The 23,848-nt window shown below is 52.7% G+C and overlaps 1 protein-coding gene across 1 annotated transcript in view; it reads left to right on the forward strand.

The window, feature by feature from the left end:
• Positions 1-15,223: 15,223 nt before the first annotated feature.
• TMPRSS4 (transmembrane serine protease 4) overlaps positions 15,224-23,848 on the forward strand; it is a 34,065-nt gene continuing 25,440 nt past the window's right edge. Inside the window, exon 1 of the mRNA XM_044257930.1 lies at positions 15,224-15,546. Coding sequence (XP_044113865.1) covers positions 15,544-15,546 — 3 coding nt within the window. The 5' untranslated portion in view covers positions 15,224-15,543. The remainder of the gene's footprint in view (positions 15,547-23,848) is intronic.

Here is a 23,848-nt window from a genome sequence, read left to right on the forward strand (position 1 = left end):
ATTCTCCCTAATTAGAACTTTTGTAATTTTTTTTTTAAAAAATACTTAAGGCACCAATGCCCTAGCGCCAGGCACCCTACTCCAGGGTCCGTGCTGCTGGAGACCAGGAAAGCAGGGCCCCAGAAGCAGAGGGGCCACCGTCCCGGGCTCACTTCAGCTGCTGGGTCCCTTTCTTGGCAGTGGAGCTCCCAGGACCTATTTTTTTGTAGCCCCCCGGGGTGGCCCCCCTTTCCTCCGTCTGTCCTCCTTTCCACTCAGCGCTCTCTCCTCCTAGGAGCCTAGGAGCCTAGGAACCCCAATCTCGGGTTCGGTGTTCACCCCAGGCCCAGACCTGCCAGGAAGGGGCTGGGCAGGAAAGAGACCCAGGGAGGGGACAACACAGACCTGGGCAGCTGTGGGGGTCTGGCCCATGGAGAAATGATGGACCTTGGGATGGGGCGCCCAACAGGTAGGTGAGAAGCACGTGTCAGGGATCAGGGTGGCCTTGGAAGCAGGGTCCTAGAAGCAGGGCTTAGAATAGGGACCAAACCAGAGATCCACTTGCAAGAATGTGAGAAAACTCAGACCTTGAGAAACTGAGGTCCAGGTGCATCTACCAAAGTGAGCTGGGAGCTGAGAGCCAGTGGGGCTGGGTCTGCTGCAGAGTCAAGGGCAAGAGCTCTGAGCATGTCCCCCCTCCAGGTGAGATGGCTCTGAGGTCTGACCAGAGCCCAGCCTTGGGAACTTGGGACAGAAATGGGGTGGGAGGCAACCTTCTGCAAGAGGGGCCAGGCAGTGATTTCAGAGTATCTCCCCCACTTCCCTGCCTGTCGAGCATAGTACTAGGCTTCTGAGGGTTCGCCAGCAACTCTAGGGAAGCAGAAGAGGCCAAAATAGGGCAAGTTACAAATTGAACAGACATGTCACCCGAGCCCCTGGCCTAGCTGGGGTGAGGCTGTTCTCAGGCAGGGCGAGGGTGGGGGGGTGGGAACCAGCTCCAGCTCCTCCCACCAGGCTCCACCCTTATCTGCAGAAGCTGGGTCCTCCCAGCATGGGGCCCTCAGGCCTGTTTGGGTCTTGGATCAGGAACTTACAGGGGGTCACCTCCCTCATTTGGGGCAATGACCAGCCTTATTTAACCTACCTCATGGACTGCTTTAAGGATTCAAGCAGAAAATCTGTGGAAGAATTTTGCCCACTGTAAAACACTGCACAAATATTTGTCGCCATTGATAAAAATACAAAAAAATAGGTCCTGGGAGCTCCACTGCCAAGAAAGGCAACATGAGGGGCACCTGGGTGCCTCAGTGGGTTAAGGCCTCTGCCTTTGGCTCAGGTCGTGATCCCAGGGTTCTGGGATCGAGCTCCGCATCAGGATCTCTGCTCGGCGGTGAGCCTGCTTACCCCCTCTCTCTTTCTGTCTGCCTCTCTGCCTACTTGTGATCTCTGTCAAATAAATAAATAAAATCTTTTTTAAAAAAGGAAAGGCAACATGACAGGCCTCTGGATGCACTGGGGTCCATGAGGACCCCCCAGTCTCAGCAGGCCTTCTAAATACAGCTCTGTATCTCCATTCCTTCGCTGCTTTGCCTGGAATAGCAGTCTGGGTTCCCCCACTTGCTCTGGGCCCAGATGAAACCTTGGAGTGCTGTGGGGAGTCCCCAGGTTGGGTGAGGTGCTCAACCACTGCTAGATAAGAGGATCAGTGCCCCGCCCCCCACTCCCTATAGGGCAGGGAGCCTGGAAGGAGAATCCTTGCTGTGTGCAGCAAGCTAAGAACCTGCAGGCCCAGAAGGAGCATGTAATTAGCATATTATCTCTGTACCTTGAGCCTGGGAGCCTGGGGAGTGGTGGAGGCTCCCCCACCCCTGCAGACACACGAGCACACCCACCTGTGTGGGACGAGGAGGAGGGGTGCTGACAGCTCTCACAGGCTGCCAAGGCCACCCCCCAGTTTGGTGCCTCTACCCGGGGGGAGTCTGCCTGGAGTCTCCACCCAGAGCCCAGACAACTCATCCCACGACTGCCCTGGTGAGCAGGAGTGCAGGCGAGGCTGAGGTACTCCTCCAGCAACAGGAGTCCCAGGCCCTTTCTGTGCTCTGAGTGTGAACGCCCTCTCCCACCTCCCCCACAGCCCTCTTGCAATGAACCCTGGGTGCCAATGACAGCCCTGGGAAATACGAAAATAAGATCTGTTGGCTCTAGAAGGCATTCGTCAGAGTTCGGCCGCAACCAATGCCATCACCAGCTTCTCTCCCCTGGCCACGGATGGAGGCTACACAGGGAGCAGGTGGGCTGAGAAGGATTTGTGGCAGAAACCCAGAGCAGGCTCTTTCACTCCACTTCCCAGCTTAGGATCCTGTGTGCCCCTGCCTCCCAGGTGGGACCAAAGCAGCCACCAGCAGCTGGCTAGAGCCTCTATCTACACAGCCAGAGTCAACAGGGACCCCTCTTTTCTTTTTTTAAAGATTTTATTTATTTATTTGACAGAGAGAGAGAGACAGACAGCGAGAGAGGGAATACAAACAGGGGGAGTGGGAGAGGGAAAAGCAGGCTTCCTGCCGAGCGGGAGCCGGATGCAGACTCGATCCCAGGGCCCTGGGATCATGATCCGAGCCGGAGGCAGACACGTAATGATTGAGCCACCCAAGCACCCCAGGGACCCCTCTTTTCTTTACCCTCTAGCAATCCCCTCCTTCCCTATCTTGCTGTGGTTCCCTGCCAGCCCCAGGCCTCCTGGAATGCTGGTCCAATCTGTCTTCCAAACCTCTTTTCAGCCAGCCTTGAGGACAGACGCTGGCCCTCCCATCACCACCTCTTCTGCTTATCTGCCTTTGTTCTTTGCAGTTCTAGGCATACACTCATGCTGGCCCTTAATTTTCCCTTACTGATCCAAGATTAAGGGACAGAGTAAGCACCTCGTGCTGCAAAACCAGCCCTGTGTCCTGCCATCTCAAGGATCCTGGCTGTAGGTGTGGGCAACTCCTGGGGAGGACCCCAGGCCAGCAGAGCCTCCCAGAGAGGCCAGTCTGGCTGAGTCACTGGTTCTAGCATCTGGCCCTAGCCATGCGTGTCCGGAGATGGGACTCCCTGCACCGGCTTCTTGGTCGCAGATACACACTGCCCACGTTCAATGGGGATGACTCAGGCTGCACTGGGTCTGGGCTTGGAGCCCAGCAGCACCCCGCCCCCAGCTCCCTCAAGAAGAGAAGGGTGACAAGACCAGGCTTCTGGCCTCTGACAGCTTGCTGCAAACCCCAGATCTGGGACTGTCTTCCCATCTATGAAGCGGAGGAAAGAATGCCCACCTCCCAAGACTGAGGGCAGCATCAGATGAAACATTCACCTAAAGCATTTAGCAGAGTCTGGTAAGTGCTCACCCTGTAAGTGGCATTTCTTGCTACTATTATTATATATTATATATTATTATAACATATTGATTTTTTTAATAGTAAATTATCCCAGGGATCAGCGTGGCAAGGGCCCACCCCAGGTTGTCTTCTATCTGGCATCAGTATGCCATGGAAGCCAAGTCAGTGACTAGCTACCAAATGAACACACAATCCGATCAAGGGAAGTGGAAGGGTGGGAGGGACAATGTCTCCTACGCTCCAAAAAGGCCCACAAACCGCATGAGGCCTCCACTAGGATACCTCTCCACAGGACACCTGCTGGCACCCTGCCCCCTCCGCCCCAGGCCCTGGCCTCTAACCTGGGCTTGTCTGGATCTAGGCAGCTTGCCTCCTCCCCTCCATATCCGGAATCCCCCTTTTGAGGAAGCTTTCTCTGCCCAGATGCATGAGTGTCACTGACTAAGCCAGAGTCAGGCCCCTATTCTCTGGGCCTCTGGAATGCTATTTCTCTCCCTATTATGAGTTAACCTCAGAAAACCAACCCTAACTACGCAGAGGTTTCCCCGCGCCTGCAGCCCACGGCCTGGCTGCTGGTGTGCAAGCATGCCGCTCACCATGCACAGAGTCTGACAGTGATAAAGCACTTCCGCCCCACCCACCGCCTCGGTCTTGGTTTAGGATGGCCTAGTCCTCCCCCCTGAATTGTAAGGTCCTGTGTGACCACCCAACCCGTGGGCTTTCAATTCTGTTCCGTCACAGCAAAAAGCAAGTCAAGAGAAGCAGCCAGAGCTACAACATCAAGGCAGGCACACCCTCAGTTCAGGGGGGCCTGGACCACTGGTCAGCCTGGCTCCTCTCCAGACCCTGCTTGAGGGCCCCCTGCCCCAGGAGCAGCAAAGCTGACTCTGCCTCTGACCTTTTTTCTGCAGCCCAGCTGGGTGTCGGGAAAGGAGGCAGGAAGTTTGCTGGGGCTCTGGTGCAGCCCAGCTCCAGCCCCTTCGACTGCAATCAGGAAATGGGACAGATGGGTGGGGAAGAAGGAAGGTGAGGGAATGCTTTCCTCGAAGCACGTCTCATGCCCCTGGCCCCCTCTGCCTCCCCCACATCCCTGAGCTTCTGCCTCCTCATGCCCGCTCTCTGTTTTCCTGTCATGGGTCTCAATTCTACTCTTCTCTTTCTTCCAGAGGGTGATTCTCTAGATAACCTCGCTTCTCTCCTATTTTCTGTCTCTCGTCTCTCTCAGCATCATTTTTCTGTCTTTATTTCTAAACCTACTCCATTCTCTTAAGTCTTTCCCCCCCCCCTTTGGTCCATCTCTACCTCTCTTCTTTTTCCTTAAAGAAAAACACTAAAATGGGAGAAGATAGCCACTAGCCTCCAATTAGCATCACATGCCCTGTCCCCTCAACTGTCGTGCATACAGAGCCCAGGATCCTTCCAGAGGGGCACTAAAATGGGAGAAGATAGCCACTAGCCTCCAATTAGCATCACATGCCCTGTCCCCTCAACTGTCGTGCATACAGAGCCCAGGATCCTTCCAGAGGGGCACGCTGGTGGTTCCAGGTGCCACCTTCAGAGGCACCACTGAATAACAACCGCTTGCCTTCTCCACATCAAGCCCCACATGGACTCTGAGAGAAGCACATCCTGACCTGGGGCAGCGTGGGAATTTCAACTCAGAAATGACCAGACCAGGATAGAATGAATTATTTTTGTGCTCGAGCATGGCCCCCCCATGGAGCCTTGGTGATCCAATACCCGTCCCTGCCTTGGCATCTGCACAGTACCCACACCCCATCCCGCCCCACCCTGTGCCACCCCTACCCTCCACTTGCTTATCTTAGTACCCAAAGATGAGAACAAGAACACACCCGGCCTCATCAGACTTTCCCAATGACTTTGGCCTGAACTCCCGTGAGTAAGGAGCCTGATCACAACCCAAGATGGCTTAGAGGAGGAAGAAAACAAGGGGTACCACATTTTGGGTGGTTCCCAGAAGCACAATATGGGGAGTGGTCTGGATCTGATCCCTGGAAAGGCAACAAGACTGAAGGGAAGACATCACTGATGCCTTTAGTAACTCATTTCATTTCCTTGGAGCACTCACTCACTGGGGCCCCACCTGGGGCCACTGGCCCGATCTGGTAGGATGACTCTACCCAAGGCTCTCACTGGCAACTCTGACTCAACCTGCTCAAATTCAGACTCATCTCCTTCCCCAAACCCACCTGTTGCTTCCATCCCATCGCCACCATGGTAAATGCCAGCCCTAACCTGCTCAGCCACTCAGAGAATGGAGACTCACCTTGGATCCTCCCCCTGCCTTGTTTGCCAAATGTATTAGTCCCCTGAGTCTAATTCATATGTAAAATTGCTCTTTCCTCTCCTCATCCCCCCTCACCTGGACTTCTGCAGAAGTCCTATTATTCTCTGTACCCCAGTCCCTCACTCCACGACTGCCAGGGAGGAGCCTCTGAAATTATCAGAGCATAATCCTCACGCTTAAAAACTTCCACTGGCTCCTGACTGCCTGCAGCGAGGATGTCCAAACCTCTTTCATCACTGTCTGTAACCAAACAAATGTTGGTACCCATGCCTAACATATGTATTTTTATTTATGTGGATATTACATTTCCTTGTACCACCATCATTATATGGTAGGACACGGAAATACCTGGCATATGGTGTATCTGAAAAATAATAAACCTTTAGAGAAAGAATATTACTGATATCAGGTTTGAATCTATGTTGTAAAACTACCTTAGTAATTTTGAATATTTCTGTTCAGCTTAATTGACCACCATCGGATTGTTACCATTTTTAACTCAAGAAGGAAAGATAACGAGGAGCCCTTTAGGAGTGGGGGGGAGCAACCACCTTGCCATGTTCTTGCTATCTGCTTGTGCTTGCTTTACCCACCCTCTCTCCAGCTCCCAAGTGTCTTTCCACTTGCTAAGACCTTACCCATTGTGGGAGGGTCAATCCAGTTAAAGCCAGAGAAGATCACCCACAAATCCCCTGCAGAAACAGGTGTACGTATGTTGCAATGCACTAAAGCTGAATGACAATGTTAGACACTCCTGACGGTTTCATGGAGCCCCTCAGACCCTCTGTGCCACAGGCAACATATGTGACACAGGGGCTAAGTGCAGGCACCAGGGTCAACACATACAGTCAACATTAGAGAAGCTCAAATTTTTAAGTTTAAAGACTACACATAAACAGAGGTCTGGGTTTTTTTTTTTTTTTTCTCCTATCCCAATGGATTCTCTTGCATAATCCCAGGGCTCAAGAACCCTAGCTTGGGAACTCCTAGTGTGTACATAGGGTCTGTGTCCAAACTCCTCATTCTGTGGGCAAATCCCACAAAAGAAGATGTCTTATAAATTTCTCCTATTCGAGGTCATGTATTATTTATGCTCCCAGGCCCAGTGCAAGGCTGGCATGGAGCAGGTGCTCAGTAAATATCTGTGGAATTAAGAGCTGGCTCCCCAAACACACTCAGCCTCCTCTCTGTGCTGTGAGTGTTCTTTTCCCCCTTAGGGCCCCTACTTCTCCACCCGAGCAAGTCCTGTTCATCCTCATAAGCTCAGTGCAAATGTTACCTCCTCTGAGGAGGCTGCCCTGACCTCTGGCTCTATTTGCTCTTTCAGTGCACACATACCAGGAGATCAGAGTGCGATGTCTGGGCCAGGGCACCCCCAACCCCCATGCCACCCCCCACCAAAGAGCTACAGAGGCAAGGAAGACACTTCATCCATCTGTGTGTCCTCAGCACCCTGTACATGGTCAGTAAGCATCTGATGAACCAGATACACAAAGCCAGGAATGAGGTCAAGGGATGGTCTGGGCTGGAGACTATCAGGCTCAAGAACTTTGGTTCAGGGTCACAGGCAGGGAGAGGATGAAGGCCATGTGAGATGGTATGAGGGGCACCCAGGACCATGTCTACATGTTGAAATTCATGAAGTGCTGCCCACTGATGGCCTTTCAGGCCAGATATAAAGTCTTCTTGGAGGAGAAGCAGGGCTCCAGGTTGGAAGTGAGCCCCCAGCACACAACAGCACTGCCTTGGCACCCCCACGGAGCCTGAGTAGCCCCAAGGAGCCAACCCGCCTCTCCCCAAGCATCACTCTGCAGCCAAAAGCACTCAGTCAAGCAAGAGGCACCAGCATTATCAATAAATGATCATCCATGGGATTTGGCAAGGCCTGGACAAAGACAATCTAAAAGCATTCCCTCTTTCAATGGGGTCAACCCAATGAACTCATCTGTTAATGGCCCGCCATCAACACCACCACCTACAGAGAACCTCAGCCGCCCCCAAGCTCTCCCTCAGTGGGTCCTTTGGGGTCTGTATCTGCAGAACTCCAGCACTGCCCTGCAACCTGCATCTACTTGCGTGCCAGGTCAGTCTGCCTAGTACAGGCTGTGGGGTGATGGACCAGTTAGCTCTGTTCCCACAGCCATCGTGAGACTGAGTCCGCAAGGCTATTAGGACACTAGCAGTTATGGTGCACACGGCAGGGAGCACCAGACAAAACAGAGTGGGAAGTCAGAGACAACGTTCCTCTCCCTTTTCTTTATCCTCCCCAGCCCTGTGGACCACACATCGATGAAGGCTTTTTCCATCCTTTCCCTGAACTACTGCCTCTTCCCTGCCTCCGTCCTCTCCCCTGCATTGCTGCCGGAATTGTCTTGCTCTGTGGCAGGAGCCGTGTTTTAAGCTACATTTACCCACCCAATGCTGAAGCACTGTCTGTGCAGCAGACACTGCTCTGGGGCTGCAGAAAGAAAGAAAAGTGTGGTGCCCCCCAGGAAGCCCGGCGCAGGATCCATACGTACTTCTGGCTGTTTTCACTAGAAAGTCACTGAGACTCGAACTGAACCATCGGTCTTTCTAGTTCACCACCCATCTCCTCCAACCTCCTTCCCTCCCAGCCCACCCTGGCACAAAGACTGGTAGCAAGAAGTCCCAGCACAAAAAGACTGTCCGGGGACAGTGAAAGAAACAGTGACCAGGCAAACATGATGATGACTCAAACATCTTCCACCCATCTGACTCACAGCTCTGGTGAAGAAAATGCCACTTCCCTGCTCATATTTCTCTGTAGGTGGCAGCCTGAGCAGGATCAGATCCTCAACCAAGAGGGCATCCTCACACAAAAGGAGAAAAACCCAGCACCTCCATCCCCACGAGACACAAGCCCAAGGCACCAGGCTTCCATCCAGCCTTCCATCCTTGGGTAGTGTTGTTCTGGCCTGAATGGAAGGCCAAGAGCAAGATCCAGCAATGACCTCACACATCCAGCTGGAGACCACCAGTCCCAGGCTGCGAGAAAAAAGCCTGTTCCCAATATACGATGGCCACACCACCTCCTACCTTCCCTCCCAGACACCATCACACCACACTATAGAACAGGGCACAGTTGGTGTAGCTGAGGTGGTACAAGGGACTCTGAAAAAAAAGCCAGAGCCAAAAAGGAGTTAACAAGGGGGTTTGGCACAATAAATATAATCGCGGTCAAGGGTCAAAACTCTATCTACGCAGGCCATGAGCTGCCAGGATTTAACTGCTCTGTGTGTCTAACCATCAAGGAGGAAGAAGGAGAGGGCAACTCCAAAGGAAAGAAGAACACAGAGAAGAGAAAGACAAACCTGAAGAACTATCACTACGTTCATGTCCTGGGGCTACAGTGACAAAGGCCCACAAACTAGGTGGCTTCGAGCGGAGACCTATTGTCCCACAGTACTGAGGTCTGAAATCAGGGCGCTGGCAGGGTCAGGCTCACTCTGAAGCCTCCAGGGAAGGATCCTGCCTTGCCTCGTCCATTTTCTGGTCATTCCAGGGGTTCCTTGGCTTTGCAGCTGCCCCTTGCCATCTCTGCCCCTCGTCTTTGCGTGGTTCCCCCACATGAGTCTTCACATGGTCCCTCCCCTGTGAGTGTCTCTCTCTGGCTCTTCTCACCAGTCCTGTTGGACGAAGGGCCCATCCTACTCCAACATGACCTAACCTTAACCAATTACAGCTCCAAAGACCTTATTTCCAAATAAACTCACGGCCTGAGGATTCAGGTGAGAATGAAATCCTAGAGGAGACTGTTCCCGGTGGAGACCTCTACCACCCAGCAGAAAGCTGTCCGGCCCCGCTGTCAAAAGAGGGTAGAAGAAAGTACCATGTGAACAGGTTGGGGACTGGTCACTTTCAGGTGGACCAACTCAGTAGCCGTAGGACCCTGAACAAGTCAGTCAGCCTCTCTGAACCTCCGTTCTTGGGTCAACCGCACAAGGTCATTTTGAAGGTCACATAAGATAAAGTACTGTTATATAAAGCTCTGTACGGAGACACGGGTGATGTTTCCTTACCAATTCACGCATCTTCTCCCTCAACAGTGCCAGAAAAGACGCTGATAACCCTCGCTGCCTCCTTGCTGGACCCACAGATTCTGTGACAATGCCCTCTGCACCTCTGAGGCCTATCGTTCTAGTCATCTGTGAGCTCCCTCGGGGAATAGGGAGCTGTCCTGATCACATCAACAAGCATCTGCCAGCATACCTTTGCAGAAAGTCAAAGTTGGATCATTTTGTGATTTACAACTTCTGGATGGCCCCCATAAGTAGCTGGACCAGAGGGAACTGGGGGCGGGGGCAGGGGTTGTCCTGTTGAGCCTCTGGCTCACCTTCTCCACTGGTTCAGGCCCCTGATTACACCAGGAACTTGCTTTTGTCTCTTTAGTGTGTAATTCCATCCCTGGAAAGGGGGTAAAATTGCCAGAAATGAGATGTGGGGGCTGGACCTCTCTTGTAACAGTCGTGATTTACAGAACGAGGCAACAGAATGAGCCCAGCACATGGTGAACAAAACTCAGTGCAGCTCTAAGAACCTAGAAGGAGCTCAGGTGCAGGACAGTGCAGCCCTGCCCACGGCAGGTGGAGGGATGACATCTGGGCCCTCAAAATTGTCCCAAGTCCCCATCTGCAAGCAGCAACTGGCCCTTTACCTTGACAGGGCTCTGGGGAAGATCAGGACCTTCCCCCACGTTCCTCCCCCATGCTCCCAGCCATAGGGGCAGACTGTGCAGCTCTTTTATCCTAAGGCCCAAAAGGGTAAGGGTCCTGCCCTCCCCCACACAACTGGCAGAAGATGGGGCTGGAAGGGGAATTACAAACACACAGTGTGTGATGAAGCATTAAAGAATGAATGACATGTGCAGAATATGTGGCACACAGTAATCCAAAAACACATTCTGAAGGTAATGATTCATTTAACTATAGCTGAAATAATTCTCATGTTCACCTTCCTGGATTATTTCCGTGGCACTTACCAAGTGCCACATACCAGTAAGCACTCTCCAAATGTTAAGTCACTCGATCCTCACAACAGCGCTAGAAGGTGGGTCTTTTTATTGTCATCCATTTTACAGATGAGAAAAGTGAGGGAGAGAGAGGTGAATGAATGTGCCCAAGGTGACACAGCCAGCAAGTGACAGAGCCCTTATGGTCCAGGTTAAAGCCATGCATGGTGATTATGCCATGTAAAAGATATTGATCCTGAGAATAAAAATGTAGTAAAATGTTAATCTATACAATTTAATTTCTAGTCAGATTCTTAAGAAATAAAATCATCCAAGTCCTATATGCTCATGGTCTCAGATCTATAGGACAATTAGGATGAAATGCAATGTCTCCCCTCCCCACTGCCCTCCCCATTTCTTTTAGCTGCCCGATGCTCCGAGGTGGAGTACAGAGCATCTTCTAGAGAAAGACGGAAAGAAAGGCTGGACTCAGCAATAATCTGAAATTCATTCTTTGCCTAAGTTGAGGGGAGAAGGCCAAATGACAAGGTATTTTTCTGAGACCAATTTCAAATTACACGGGCAATGTGGAAATTGCTCCCAGGGCCCAGGCTGGCCCACACAGAGCTCTGGTGCTATGGGGGCCTGAGTGGCTTTTTGAGGCCTCTGGAGAGCTCTGCAGACCCTCTCCAGGCATGACGCACTACATCCCAGGAAGTAGAAAAGGCCCAGGTGTCCTAGGTTACACAAACCTAGGACCCAGCACTCTCTGCACTTAGTTTCCCCCTCTGTAAATGGAGGTAAGGGCAGCACCCACATCCTAGGGTGGCCTTGAAGTCTAACTGAGGTAATGCATTTCTTTGCAGAGGCACAAAAGCCTGCCATGCAGGAACCCATTCCATGTATCAGCAAGTTTTCACTTCTGTGGCCCTTTGAAGCAAATGTGACCCGTCCTTCTGTCAGATATGCCTGTCTGCCCTCACCCCCTGCTCCCAGCCTGAGTGGAATTCACCCCAGCAAGGGCCGCAAAAGGAAAGTCAGCTCCCACCTGACAGAGATCTGCCAGAATCAGGCATTTTCAACATCCCGTCTCCCTCCAGTGCAGATAAGTGAAGCTTAAGTCCATGGCTTTGAGGCCTACACCGTGTCTTGGGAGAAGGACTGGTTAGCAGTAAAAATCCTCTGCAGAAAGTCAGCAAATCAACAGAGAGCTACACTTGCACACTCACAGCGAGCCAAGGCGCCCCTTCTGTCCCCACAGCTGCATGCCACATTCCCCACATGCCGCATTCCAGAGCTGCTGGCTTGGGTGGTACAGGCTGGTGCCAGCATGTGCCTGCCGCCTGCGTCCTTCTCCTTGGAACTTCCCAGAAGAGGCCCTAGCAGAAGAGTCTGTCACTGAAACTGAGCTCAAATGACTTGGGCTCAGAGCAAAGAACCAGAGGCTCTGCTGGCTGGAAGGAACTCCAAAGGTTCATCTATGGCAAGCTGCAATCTAAATTCAGCTCATTCCAGAAATAACAGCCTCTACCCACTCCTGAGCGTGGGAAGAGATCTAGAACAGCATTTCTGAAACTTTGAGGTACATACTAATCACCCAGAGATGCTGGAATACAGATTCTGATTCAGATTCAGTAGGTCGGTCAGGACAAAGGTAGTAATAAGATTTTGCATTTCTAACAAGTTCAAGGTGATACATGGATGCTGGTAGCTCCAGAGACACCCTGAGCAGGAAGGATCTAGAAGGCTTGCTGGCCTCAGAAGCTCCGTCTTTCATAGGAGAAATGCAGTATGTGGGCAGACTGGGCTAAGACACAAGCTATTTATTTTTTCCAACCACAGTTCTAACCACAGTGACTTTTTTTTTTTTTCTGGAATTTATTTATTTATTTATTTGAGAGCAAGAGAGAGCATGAACAGTTGGGAAGACTGAGGCAGAAGGAGAAGCAGAATCCCCATGGAGCAGGGAACCCTAGGCAGGGCTCGACCCCAGGACCCTGAGATCAGGACCTGAGCCGAAGGCAGGCACTTAACCAACTGAACAACCCAGGCATCCCACCACAGTGCCTTTAACACCACAGAAAATTAATTGTTAGGCAGAGGAGCAGGTGGTTGTTGATATGAAGTCCAAGTGTGCAATCAAAACAACTGACAATTTATACACTCTCCTAAAATGACATTTATATAAGTAAAAATGTCCTGTCCTGGGGTGGAGGGGAATGAAGGAAGAAGGAAGGAACAAAAGAAGGAAATAAAGCGGAGGGTAGTAAATGATGAAAAAGGATCTCTGAATCCCCAAGAGTCTTCTTTCCACCTCCACTGGGACACCTATGTAACTCAGCATGACTGACAGATGCATCGTAGCACCTCCCAGAGGTGTGTGCTCGGCCCGTGTCTCTCATTTCCAAACCCAGGGCACCTAGCACAGGAGCCAGCCCTCGCAGGAGCTCCACAAATGTATTTTTGCAAAACAAATAAGGATAACGGTTCCATTCATGAAGTTTTTATTTTTACGAGCCAGACGGAGACTATCTCATTTAAACCATGTAACAACCTCATGAGGTCAGTATTGTCATCATCTGCCCTTTACAGAGGAGGAACACAGAGCTCAGGAAGATGGACTAAAATCGCCAGTCACCCAGTCAGTGGCTGGGATGAGGACACAGGACTCCAGGCTCCCAGAGCCCATGCTCCTGACTGAGGGAAAGCCCAGTTTTGTGAGGCCTAATGCTTTTCAAGGGGCCCTTTTTCAGAAAAAGCATACCAAAAACCTGCTGCACAATTTCCAATAACCTATGCCCATGTGGACAAATCACTGGGAATTTTCTTGGCCTTGGACAGGCTATACAAGGGAGGCAGAAGCCGGGGGTGAGTGGGCAGCGGAGAGGGATAACCCAGCTCAGGCTGCATTAGCTTCATGGCAAAACTGCCTCTGACCTTGACCCATGTGCTGGAAATGAGAGGGGAAGAAAGAGGAAGAGACCAGAGGAAAGCAAAAGGAAGGGAGAGGTGGCAGATGCCCGGATGGGACTCTAAAGAGACAGGTGGAAGAGAGAGAGAGTGGTCAGACAAGGGACAGGAGGAGGTTGAGTGGGGAGCTAAGGCTGCCTCTGGGTGAATGGGGGGGCACAGCAGTAGTTCCCGCCTAGCTCCTGGGAGGTGTGGGCCCTCTGTGCCTCCACCCGGAGATCCCACAGCCTCTTTCCAGGCACTGCAGCAGCCCCTGCCACTCCCTGGGCTCCTGGACCCACCTGGGAGCTGGGCCCAGAGCTGAGTCAGAAGGGTGGAGGAATCACCCCTCCAACATGGCCCGCCCAGCAGCACTGTTGTGGGGTGCTCAACACCTGAGTGCCCAGTGAGTTGATTCAAACCTGTGGCACAGAGAAGAACGAAGGCTGGGGAAAGGCTAGTGCAGGGAGGCCCACTGGCTTCTCACTGTCTGACTAGGGGAGTCCTCCTTGAAAGGGAAGCACCTGCCTAGGTCTTTGCAGCCTGTCCCCCGAACTCACCTGTCCTGACCTAAGAAGCACTTCACTCAGCCCCAGACTTCCAGCTCTAAAGCCCACTGCCCTACACAGGGGAAGGGCTGCTGTCACGCTGGCTCTAGAGAGCCTCCAGACCCGTCTTGGGGCTCTACTGCTCAGAGACAAGTCCAAGGCCACGCCACACTGAGTAGCTGAGATGGGGCCAACCATCAGTTAAACCTGTCCCCCTTCTGCTCAGACACCACTACAGTCTGCCCTGAGCCATACTTCCCCAGACCACAGACATGGGGCTTCAGACACTTGGGCTGCATCCAACCTGTTCACAGGAAGAACCAGATTCAAGTCCCAGCTCTGCCAGAACCTCAGGAAGACTTAGGAGCCAGCCACTTCATGTCCGTGAGCTCAGATTTCCTCACCTGTCCAATGGGAACAGAATGTTTCCTCACGCGGTTGCAGCGGAATTAAAGAGACACCGGGCACAGAGGGGCCAAGACACGCATCTACCCCGGGCTGGTCTCCTGGAGGGTTTCAAAGCCAAGGAACTAAAGATCTGAATTGGTTCCGTATCTGACACAAACATACTGTGTGATCTTTGTGTCTCTGGAATTTCGTCTCCTCGTCCACAACATGGAGGACTGGGAGAAGACAGTGACCTGGGTGCCTTCCAGCTCTCTGGTTCTGTGCTTCAAGGTGTCACCCTGTATATGCCCTAGCCAGGAGGGCACCTCGGGTCAAGATATCAAATCTGTAATCACCCGGAAGGATGGGCAAGAGACACTGGGAAGGGATGCTGGTGGGGTGCTGGTGGGTATGAGCCCCACACTCGCCAGCTATGCACCGGGGGCCAGGGAAGTGCGCATAACTCATCTTCTCCTGTTGCTCCCCACATGGCAACAAACCAGTTCTGTGGAACACCCCAAACGCCTCCACCTTCCACAACCCTGATCAGAAGCACCCCCACACTGAGAAGTCCCACAGCAAGGAGATAGAAAAAAGGAGCCTCCTGCTGTCTTGGGCTGGGTGGAAGTCATTCAGGCGGGAAGGTTGCTTTTGCAACATCTTAGGCGTGTCCCCTGTTCTGAGGCCAAAGGGCCATGAATGACTCCAGGTGTGTGCCAGCCCCTAGGACAGGTGTCAGGTTACAAGATGCATCATCATTCCAGTTTGGCAACTTCACCCGTGTGGTTGTTTTAATCAACTGGCCCCGCTGTCCCCAAATCACTCCTGGAATACAGCAGCGGAGGCGGCTAGGGTGCTAAGGGGAGACGGATGCCAGGCATGTGGGACCAAGGCCTCTTCTAGCCAGCGCTGCTGCCCCAGGGCCTCTGACCTGCTGGCCAGCCAGGGCCCGATCCAAGGAGACCCACGTCCTGACGGGCCACCCACCTCAGTTCCAGCCCAGAGAGAAATCTGGAAGATCACAGAACCAGCATGGTGAGTGTGGGGGCCCTCTGGTCTGAATTCTGGGGGAGGGCAGGTCTCCCATAAAGGGCCCTTCCAGCAGCCTGAGAATTTTGTAACACCTTCCCAGTTAAAAAAAGAGGTCATACCGCATCACCCCCACATTCCGGCCCTTACCTATCTCAGTACCCACCTTCCCTCCTCCTCCTCCCTTGGCCAAAAGCCCCTGCCACAGCACCAAGGAAGCTGGGACCCAGAGACCAGGCCTCCCCTCTCTGACTACCCTCCTAAATCCTGCCTGCTCTTTCGTCCAAGGTCTCCTAATCTGTTGTCTGGAGGCTGGCACTATTTTGCTAAGGGCAAGGGGCTGTCATGACGGCTGTCTGCCACCTCCTTGGGGAAACGGACTCCTTTAAAGCAAACAATGGATAGCTGCCTCAAAGCAATCCAAGGTGTCTGTGGACACCCACTTGCTTTTCTTCTGGGCTGTGCCCTGTATCCCCCTCCCCTGAACACCTAGAGCTTCTTCACTGAGTTGGGACAAAGAGAATCAACCATATCTTTCGAGGACACCTGAGGACAGGGAGGGGAAGAAATAAGGTCCGGGTCTGAAGTGTAACTCGGAGAATCTTCCTTCTCTGATTCCTGGCGAAGATGCTGCAGCTGCCAAAAGACCAACACAAAAATGACAGGGGAGGGAAGGAAAAGGAAGGGAAGCTTTCTGTCCAAGGGGAACAGAGGTGATGGGCTGAGATCCCACATGTGGTGGTCTCCTGACTCCCTGCCTGAGCACTTCCCATGACACTCCCCTGAAAGGGCTGGCAAAACTCTAGCCCCAGTGCTGGGGTAGCTGAGGGTCAGGAAGGGGAAGGGCTTGCCGGCTACTCTGTAACTTAGCCAGGACCAAAGTGCCAGCTTCCCCCATCCCCATCCAAGGAAGCACCTAGAAGCCGAGTCTGTGTGCAGAGAAGCTCCATCTTGCTGGGCTCTCAGGAGAGAAGAGGAAGCAGTGCCCACCTGCCTTCCTGGCTGTGAGCCGCTTGTTGGTGGCACCAAGGAGACCTGGGTGTCTCCTGAGGCAGTGACACAGCAGGAGGCAGTTTCTGGGGCCGTTAACTGGAGCACAAACTACAGAATCAGAAGGTCAAATGGCCAGCTTCCTTTTGAGCTCCCTTAAGAGAATTTGCTCTTCCAGAGACTTCATTTTCTTCCTCTGTAAAATGGGAACATTATCCATGCCAACCCTGTGCACACACACAGTTGGCAGAAAGACTGGCTAAAAATGTGAGAATAACCCCATACAAATGCAAGGACATGGGAGTCAAGAGGAATCCACTCCAGGAAAGGACCTGTGGGTGGCAAGGCCAACACAGAGCTTCACCAGCCAGGGAAGGAGGCAGGGCAGGAGGGCACACTGTGCAGGGGGCCAGGCCTGAGGCCCCTGAGGCAAGGTAGCGGCATGGCCCGGATCCCGGGTAGGACCAGGGAACTTCTGGCCCCTAAGCTAGCCATTAAGCCACCTGTGTCTAATAACCCAGTCACTCCCTCTCATGAGGCTGGGATAAGCCTAGCTCCCAGCCCTGGGGAGCAGTGAAACAACTCATGCCCAGGCCCGGCCCTCCCTTCCCTTACCCCTCCCTGCCTCCTCTCACCCCTGCCAGCCCCGCCCTGGACAGACGCCAGTCTTGCACGGTTGCTACCTCCTAGCAGTGGCTCTCTCTTGAGAACTGGGCATGACTGGGTGGGCCCATAGAAAGCAGGAGCTGAGGAAGGCCCTGGGCAGAGGTCTGAGCCCAAGCTCTGTCCCCAAGGAGAATAGGTCCCTTGTGATCTCGGCTGCAGCTGAGCCCCAGAGGGAAGCCTCCCTATCCTGGTTTTGACTCCTTACTGCGCATGACGCCCCAAACATACCAGAAGCCACCAGAGCAGAGTGTTAAACACCTGAGGTCAGCTCTGGCCCAGATGCTCCCAAGGAAGAAGGTCCTCCTTACCCGCTCCCCCTTTCCTTGCCAGCTGGTTCAGCCCAAGGGGGCTGCTAGGCTTGGCTGGGTTCAGGAACATGGCAGGTCTAGCAGGCCCACCTGTGGCAGTGGGGGTTCTGGGAGCACGGACAGGCCCATCTCAGACAGACTGAGTCAGCAGCCCACTGGGCTTTGGAAAGATCCTAGAAGGCAAGAAAGGCAAGGAAGGGCTAGGTCCCTGCCTGCTCCCCTTATCCCCTCACTATCTGGGCAAGGAGCTTGATGCTGTGACCCCCAAAGTAGTTCCATCCATCTAACCATTGAATCAGCCCCTATAACTGGCCAACCGCCAGGCAGGAAGAGGGACAAAGGGGTACAATGCCTACTTTCTTCCCTGCAGCTTCCCAAAATCCAGAAGGAGGATAGCTCCTTAAGCAAAGGATGGTGAGAGAATGTGGCAAGTCTAATGCCAGGGAGGACTGCAAGATAACCCTAGAGCAGAGAAGGCAGGGAATTCTCTCAAGGGCAGTCAGGAAGCTATCCCAGAAGAAAGAGGACTTTGCACTGGACCTTGAAGGATGAGCAGGCTCTCTCTGGGCAGAGATGGCAGGAAGGGTATCCCAGGCAGAGGGACAGCATTGAACAGTAAGAGTGACAGTGTGGGGGACTGGGAGGCACTGTGGCTGGAGCGGCGAGCACCAGTGGCAGAAAGGAACACAGCTGAGGGCTGGATCCCTCAGGGCAGTCACACAGGCCCCGACATCCAACTTGGGTTCAGGGTCCCCGCCAAGCCACAGAGCCCAGTGGGGCCTGGACAGTGCCCAAGGGAAGGTGCTCCAGCGGTTGCCGAAGTCTCACACTCCAGGTGGAACTATGTCCAGAAGTTGGTACAGGCCACCCTTCCCTGCCAGACAGAGCAGCAAGCATCCAGCTCCATCCATTCATTCATCCCACAGCTTGGGCCACAGGCGTCCTCTGTGCTGGCTCTAGCCTCACAGGGAAGAGAAGGCAGACACGAGTCCTGCCCTCATGGAGTTCAGAGTCCAGAGGGGTGGAGGGCAGGAAGGAACAGTCACACAAACTCATGGTTAACTACTGACACACGTGGTGTGATGAAACACACCAGGAGTTGTGAGAGCTGGGGCAGGGACATGGCCTTGTCAGGGATCAGGGAAGCCTGGGCTGCACAGCAGCCCAGAGGGTGGAGAGAAGGGCCTGTTCTGGACAGAGTGAACAGCAGATGTGAATGTGGAAGTACGTCCCCCAGACCCCCTTCCACCTCCCAGGGCCCTTCCCCTGCAGCCTTTGGAGAAAGCTCAGGCCCGGCTCCTGACAGGGAGTAGTGTCTAGAACTCAGGTCTCCTCCATGGCCCTGGCCTCTCTCCCTCCAGCCTTCCTGGTGTATGGCTGTGAAGGTGAGCAGTCGCGGGCAGCAACCACCCTGCACGCCCTAGCCTGGCTCTTTGACACAGCCTAAGAGCATCTGAGGAGCTGATTCCAAGGGCGGGGGCAGGGGTAGGGATGTAGTAAGGGGGACGATGGGGAAAGAGACAAAAACAGGACTCAGGAACCGTGGAAAAACGTTCCAGCCTGGGAAGGCAGGAGACACATGCTCTCAGGCCTGAGAATCTGCATTTCAGATTTCCAAGCAGTTCCCCCAGCCTTCCCTATTGACCAGATGAAAACATCTACTCAGTAAAACCCCTCAAATTCCCATGCAGTGGTTCCCCAAGACAGTGAACCCCACCCCACAACCTAAACTGCATTTATCTGCTACAGTTCTGTCTAAATCTGTTGCCGCCAGATGGTGAGCTCCTCAAGGGCTGGGTCTTGTCCACCTGTTGGCCCTAAACCTAGCACAGGGCCTGGCACACGTCAGGCACAGGATAAATATTTGTGAGCAAACAAGAAATAAATGATGAAAGACTGAATTCCCACAACCAGCTGATTTATCTGACACTGATAACAAAGTTAGCCAAGTCCAATTGGAAAAGATCCCAAATTCTAGCAGAGTTGTTACCAAGGTGGGGTGAGAGAGGGATAGGCCTGAGCCTGCCTGGAAGCCCCAGGGAGGAGAGAGAGACTGAGCAGAACCAATGTGGCAATCCCCCCGGTACGTGCTTCCCTCCACCTCCCAGCCTACAACTCTGACAATCATAACTGCAGCAGAGAAATTGGTAAACAGGGCTCAAAACCAAAACAGGGCTCAAAACAGGGCTCAACACCCCTCCCCTACCACTCCCTCCCGAAGCAGCTGCCAGTTTCCCAGCATAATCCACATTCAACCAGAAACTCTCCTAGGGTAGCGGGTGAATGGAACGCTTGAGGAAGAGGGCAAGAGACAGGTGGCACGTGCCCAGCATATCAGCAGTCTCCCATCACAACATGTCCTGCACACCCGTCTGGCCAAGCCCACCATAGCTCCAGGCATTTCCTGTGATCTCAATTTCCTCCTTTATAATATACGTTCACTCATTCAGCATGTGTTCCTTAAGCATAAACTGCGTGCTAGGCATTGGGAAGAGGCCTGGAGATTCAGAGAAGAATACGCACAATCAGAGCTCTCAGTTCCATGTACTCCCAGACGGAACAGAGCTTCCCCCACCCGACTCAGGGCAGGCCACTTGCTGCCCCACGGATGTCCACACAGAGAGAGTAATGCAGCTGAGGTCACCCCTCCTCACTTCCATCCCTTTCCCACCCTGACACTGGGGCCTCCATTCCTATTTTGGATCCCCAGGGAGGCAGGCACAGCCAGGCTATTGGAAGCATCTCTCCTGGTGGGTACAACTCCCCAGTGGTCTAAAGAGAATGACAACAGTAACATCTCATCCCTACCTGAACGCAGCAAATGCAGCATTTTGCAGCTTGAGAAGCACATTCACAACCAGAATCTCCCTGAATTTTATACCAACTCTTTGAGACATCATGCTCCTCATTCTACAGATGAGGAAATCCCATGACTCAAGAGGTTGAGGACTTGAAAGGATCATTCTGCCAAGAGTCAAGACAGGAGCTCTAAGCTCTGGGACTTCAGTATCAAGTGCCCAGAGTTTCCATTATGCCCTCCTCCTCCACCAAGATGTGACCCCATAGACCTCAACTGGAAACTAGACCTTGAAACTGAACTTGCACTGTAACTACAGAACCATCTCCCTATATAGAAGCTGATCCACTTTATAATATAAAGTGTGCGTTGAATGAAGACTGTACAGCTGACACAGCCAAGTGGAGGAAAGATGATGTCCTTTCTTCCAGAAGACTTCATCCCTCACTAGCCTACCAAAGGTCATGAGGAGGAAGTGAACACACAGACAAGAAAAACCAGTGGGCAGAATTAACTTAGACTTTCTCAAGAAGACGAAGGAAGTTTCATACCCAGGACTGCTTAGGGAAACAACTCAAGTTGCCATGAGATCATTAAGGATAGAAAATTGATTTAGAAGGAGGAAATAATAACTAAATCAGGCCTAGGACTAGTCTCCTCTGTGGGAGGGGGCAACAGACGCTCCAGGCTCACAACAAGCTCTTCCAAGTCACAGACCCTCAGGAAAGGACCTTAGAGGTCTTCTCAAGGTAGTCGGTATTTTCCCCAAAACTGTTTTAGCCTCATAGCCCACTGACCATTGAAACCTAACATAGAACACCCATGTGGAAAAGAGCCTGGGACCCTCACCCACTCCTGTCCTGCTTCCATCCTCTTGTAGCAACCTCAAAGTTCTCCACCAAGTCCCCTGGGATGCCAGAAGGGATGCCCCTTCTCTGGCCTTGTCTTGGTCTATCATGGACAGCTATACTGTCCAGTTCTACTCACACACCTTCTGTTGCTTAGATGATCTTCCCTTCCTGAGAAAGAGAAAGAGAGAAAGACAGACAGACAACTCTTTCTGTAATGTCCCCTACTGATCCTGAGCAACCCTTTGGCTGCATCCTTGAGATGCCCCTATCCATTTTAAAGGACCACTTTAAAATTTAAAGTACTACCAAAGGTCTTTGCTTCTCTGGCCTGTAGCCTCCTCCACTTGTTCATAGAGAGGTTGCAGAGGTCAGGTGACATCATCTCAGGACCCCTAACTGCCCTGGCCCCTCTCAGCCCAGAGCACTCCAGGGCCCAATTCCCTCCTGAGGACAGGGCCCTGGCCCCAGGAAATCACACCAACGGCCATCTGTGCAATGCCTGGTAAGCATGTGCAAGGCTCTCTGCCAGGCTCTTCCCACAGATAAGAATGGATTTGTGAGTTTGTGCTATGCCAAGCACTTACTAGGTTCTACGGTAATAGTTACTAATTACTAATAAGAAATAGTAACATATATGCTTCATGGGCACAAGGCCTTTGCCTTTTTCACTCACTGTTGTATAACCCCCAGAACAGGGCTTCGCCAAATGGATTAGATAGTCTTATTATTATTGTTGTTTTTATTATTGGCATTAGGGCATTCTTACTGTATACCAGGCAATGTGCTAGAGGATCTGCATATTCTGGTCTCATTAAGAAGACTTGGAATCAATCAATCGTGTGTGTGTCTCTCTCTCTCTCTCACACACACACACACACACACATACACACACCACACAGGAAATCGAGGCTCCCAGACGTTGAACACCTGGCCTGAGGCCTGTGCTCCGTCCACAGCCTCCTCTAGCCAACCGCAGCCCAGAGAGGAAGCCCTCATGTGGCCTCACGGAGTTATTGGGTGGGCAGGAAAGTGGCACAAGGGAACATCAGTGATGTCACTGGCCAGCACTAGGTGCAGAGGAGCCGCTGGGCACGGTGGCAGCACTTCTTAAGGGATCCCAAGTTTGGAGTTCAGATGAGAGACCCAGGAGTCACTGAGGACATTTGCCAGGAGATGGCCGCTCTTCGCTATGACAGCCAAGCTGGGCCCCAGAGGCTGCTTCCCCGGGAGCATCCGGAGCAAGTGAGAACACTCAGTCCTGCCCCTGAACAACACTGCCAGGCACACCCGCCTCAAACGCCGTGTGCTGTTCTGCTCTCTAGCCCTCCAGGGTAACTGGAGCTGAGGGCACGAATGTTTGAATGTTCAGGTCCTCAACTCCTCCGTACGCCAAGCCCTGAGTCAGATACACCATTTGTGTCATCTAGATCATCCATACTCACAACCACAGGAGGCAGATCACACTCTACCCATTTTACAGATGACGAAACTAAGTCACTTACCCAGAAACATATGGCTCATAAGGGGCAGAGCAGAATTCAGGCCAGAGCTCCTAACACACAGCTCAGAAGGAACAGGGATGGAGCCACCCTCGTCTGAGCAGCGCAGCTGAGACCCCTTGAACTGTGAAAACCATCTGAGGGGGACCATGAACAAATCTGTAAAACCAGGAGAGAACCACACAGGGCTCCTGTGGCCTTGAAAAGGCACGTGGTTACTGGCAGCTGGAGCCCCTCCCAGAACCTTTCTCACTCTCCAGTTTTATCATCAACTTGTCACACCCCCTTCCAAAGGCAGAAACATCTCAGGGCCCCAGAGATGCCCAGTGATTTGCCCAAATCACTGTCTCAGCAGGTATACTAGAGTTCCACTTTAGAACGCCAGAGCCCCTCTTCCCTCTGCACCATTTCCCTCAAAGTTTAAAGGACAGTTCAGAACAAGCAGAAGAGAGCATGATTTTTCGAAGGCAGAACAAACTAGGATTCTTTCATAAACATCAGGCCATGCCTTGGGTGGAAGCTCTTTCATTCAGGTAAATTGCAGCATTTAGAGAACACTCCCCTCTCCCCAAGCTTTAAGATCCAGCAGCCCCTCCTAAAAGCAAACCCCGGAGAGTCCCTGTCAGGCAAACCCCTGCAGGTCGCCTTTGGTCCAAGGGACCTGACTCCCGATGGCTCTCTCCTGTCCCCTTCAGCCACTGCCCACATGCCACCCTCAGCTGTGCAAAGGAGGTGGGGGACACGTCTTCCTTTCCAACAGACCCTCCTGGGAGGCAGAGGGCTTCACCGATCCCTACCCCAGAGCAGAAAGTTGAGAGAAGTAGAATTGTGGAGAACTCAGGCTGCAAAGAACGGTCTTCCTTCCCCTGGGCACCAAGAGAAGGACATCTGAGGGCTTTGTACGAGTTACAGGTAACAGCAGCATTACCCGGAAGCAAGTTCAACTCAACCCCACCGCCATGCACCAATACCTCACTCCTGCCCTTCACCTGGGCTCACTGTGTGACCTGGAGAGAGAAAACACGGCGACTCTGTGCCTCAGCTTCCCCTTTTGTGGAACAGGAATAGTTACACCCACACCCCCTCCCACGGCCCTACCTGGAGTGGGGACCTGTGCCTAGACACAAAACCTGACCCTTAGCAGAGGGCAACCCACCAGCAGGCTGACAACGGGACAGTGGCAGGCCACCTGACTGG

This window comes from Neovison vison, chromosome 7 (assembly GCF_020171115.1).
Source record: "Neovison vison isolate M4711 chromosome 7, ASM_NN_V1, whole genome shotgun sequence".
In the NCBI taxonomy this organism is placed as follows: domain Eukaryota; kingdom Metazoa; phylum Chordata; class Mammalia; order Carnivora; family Mustelidae; genus Neogale; species Neogale vison.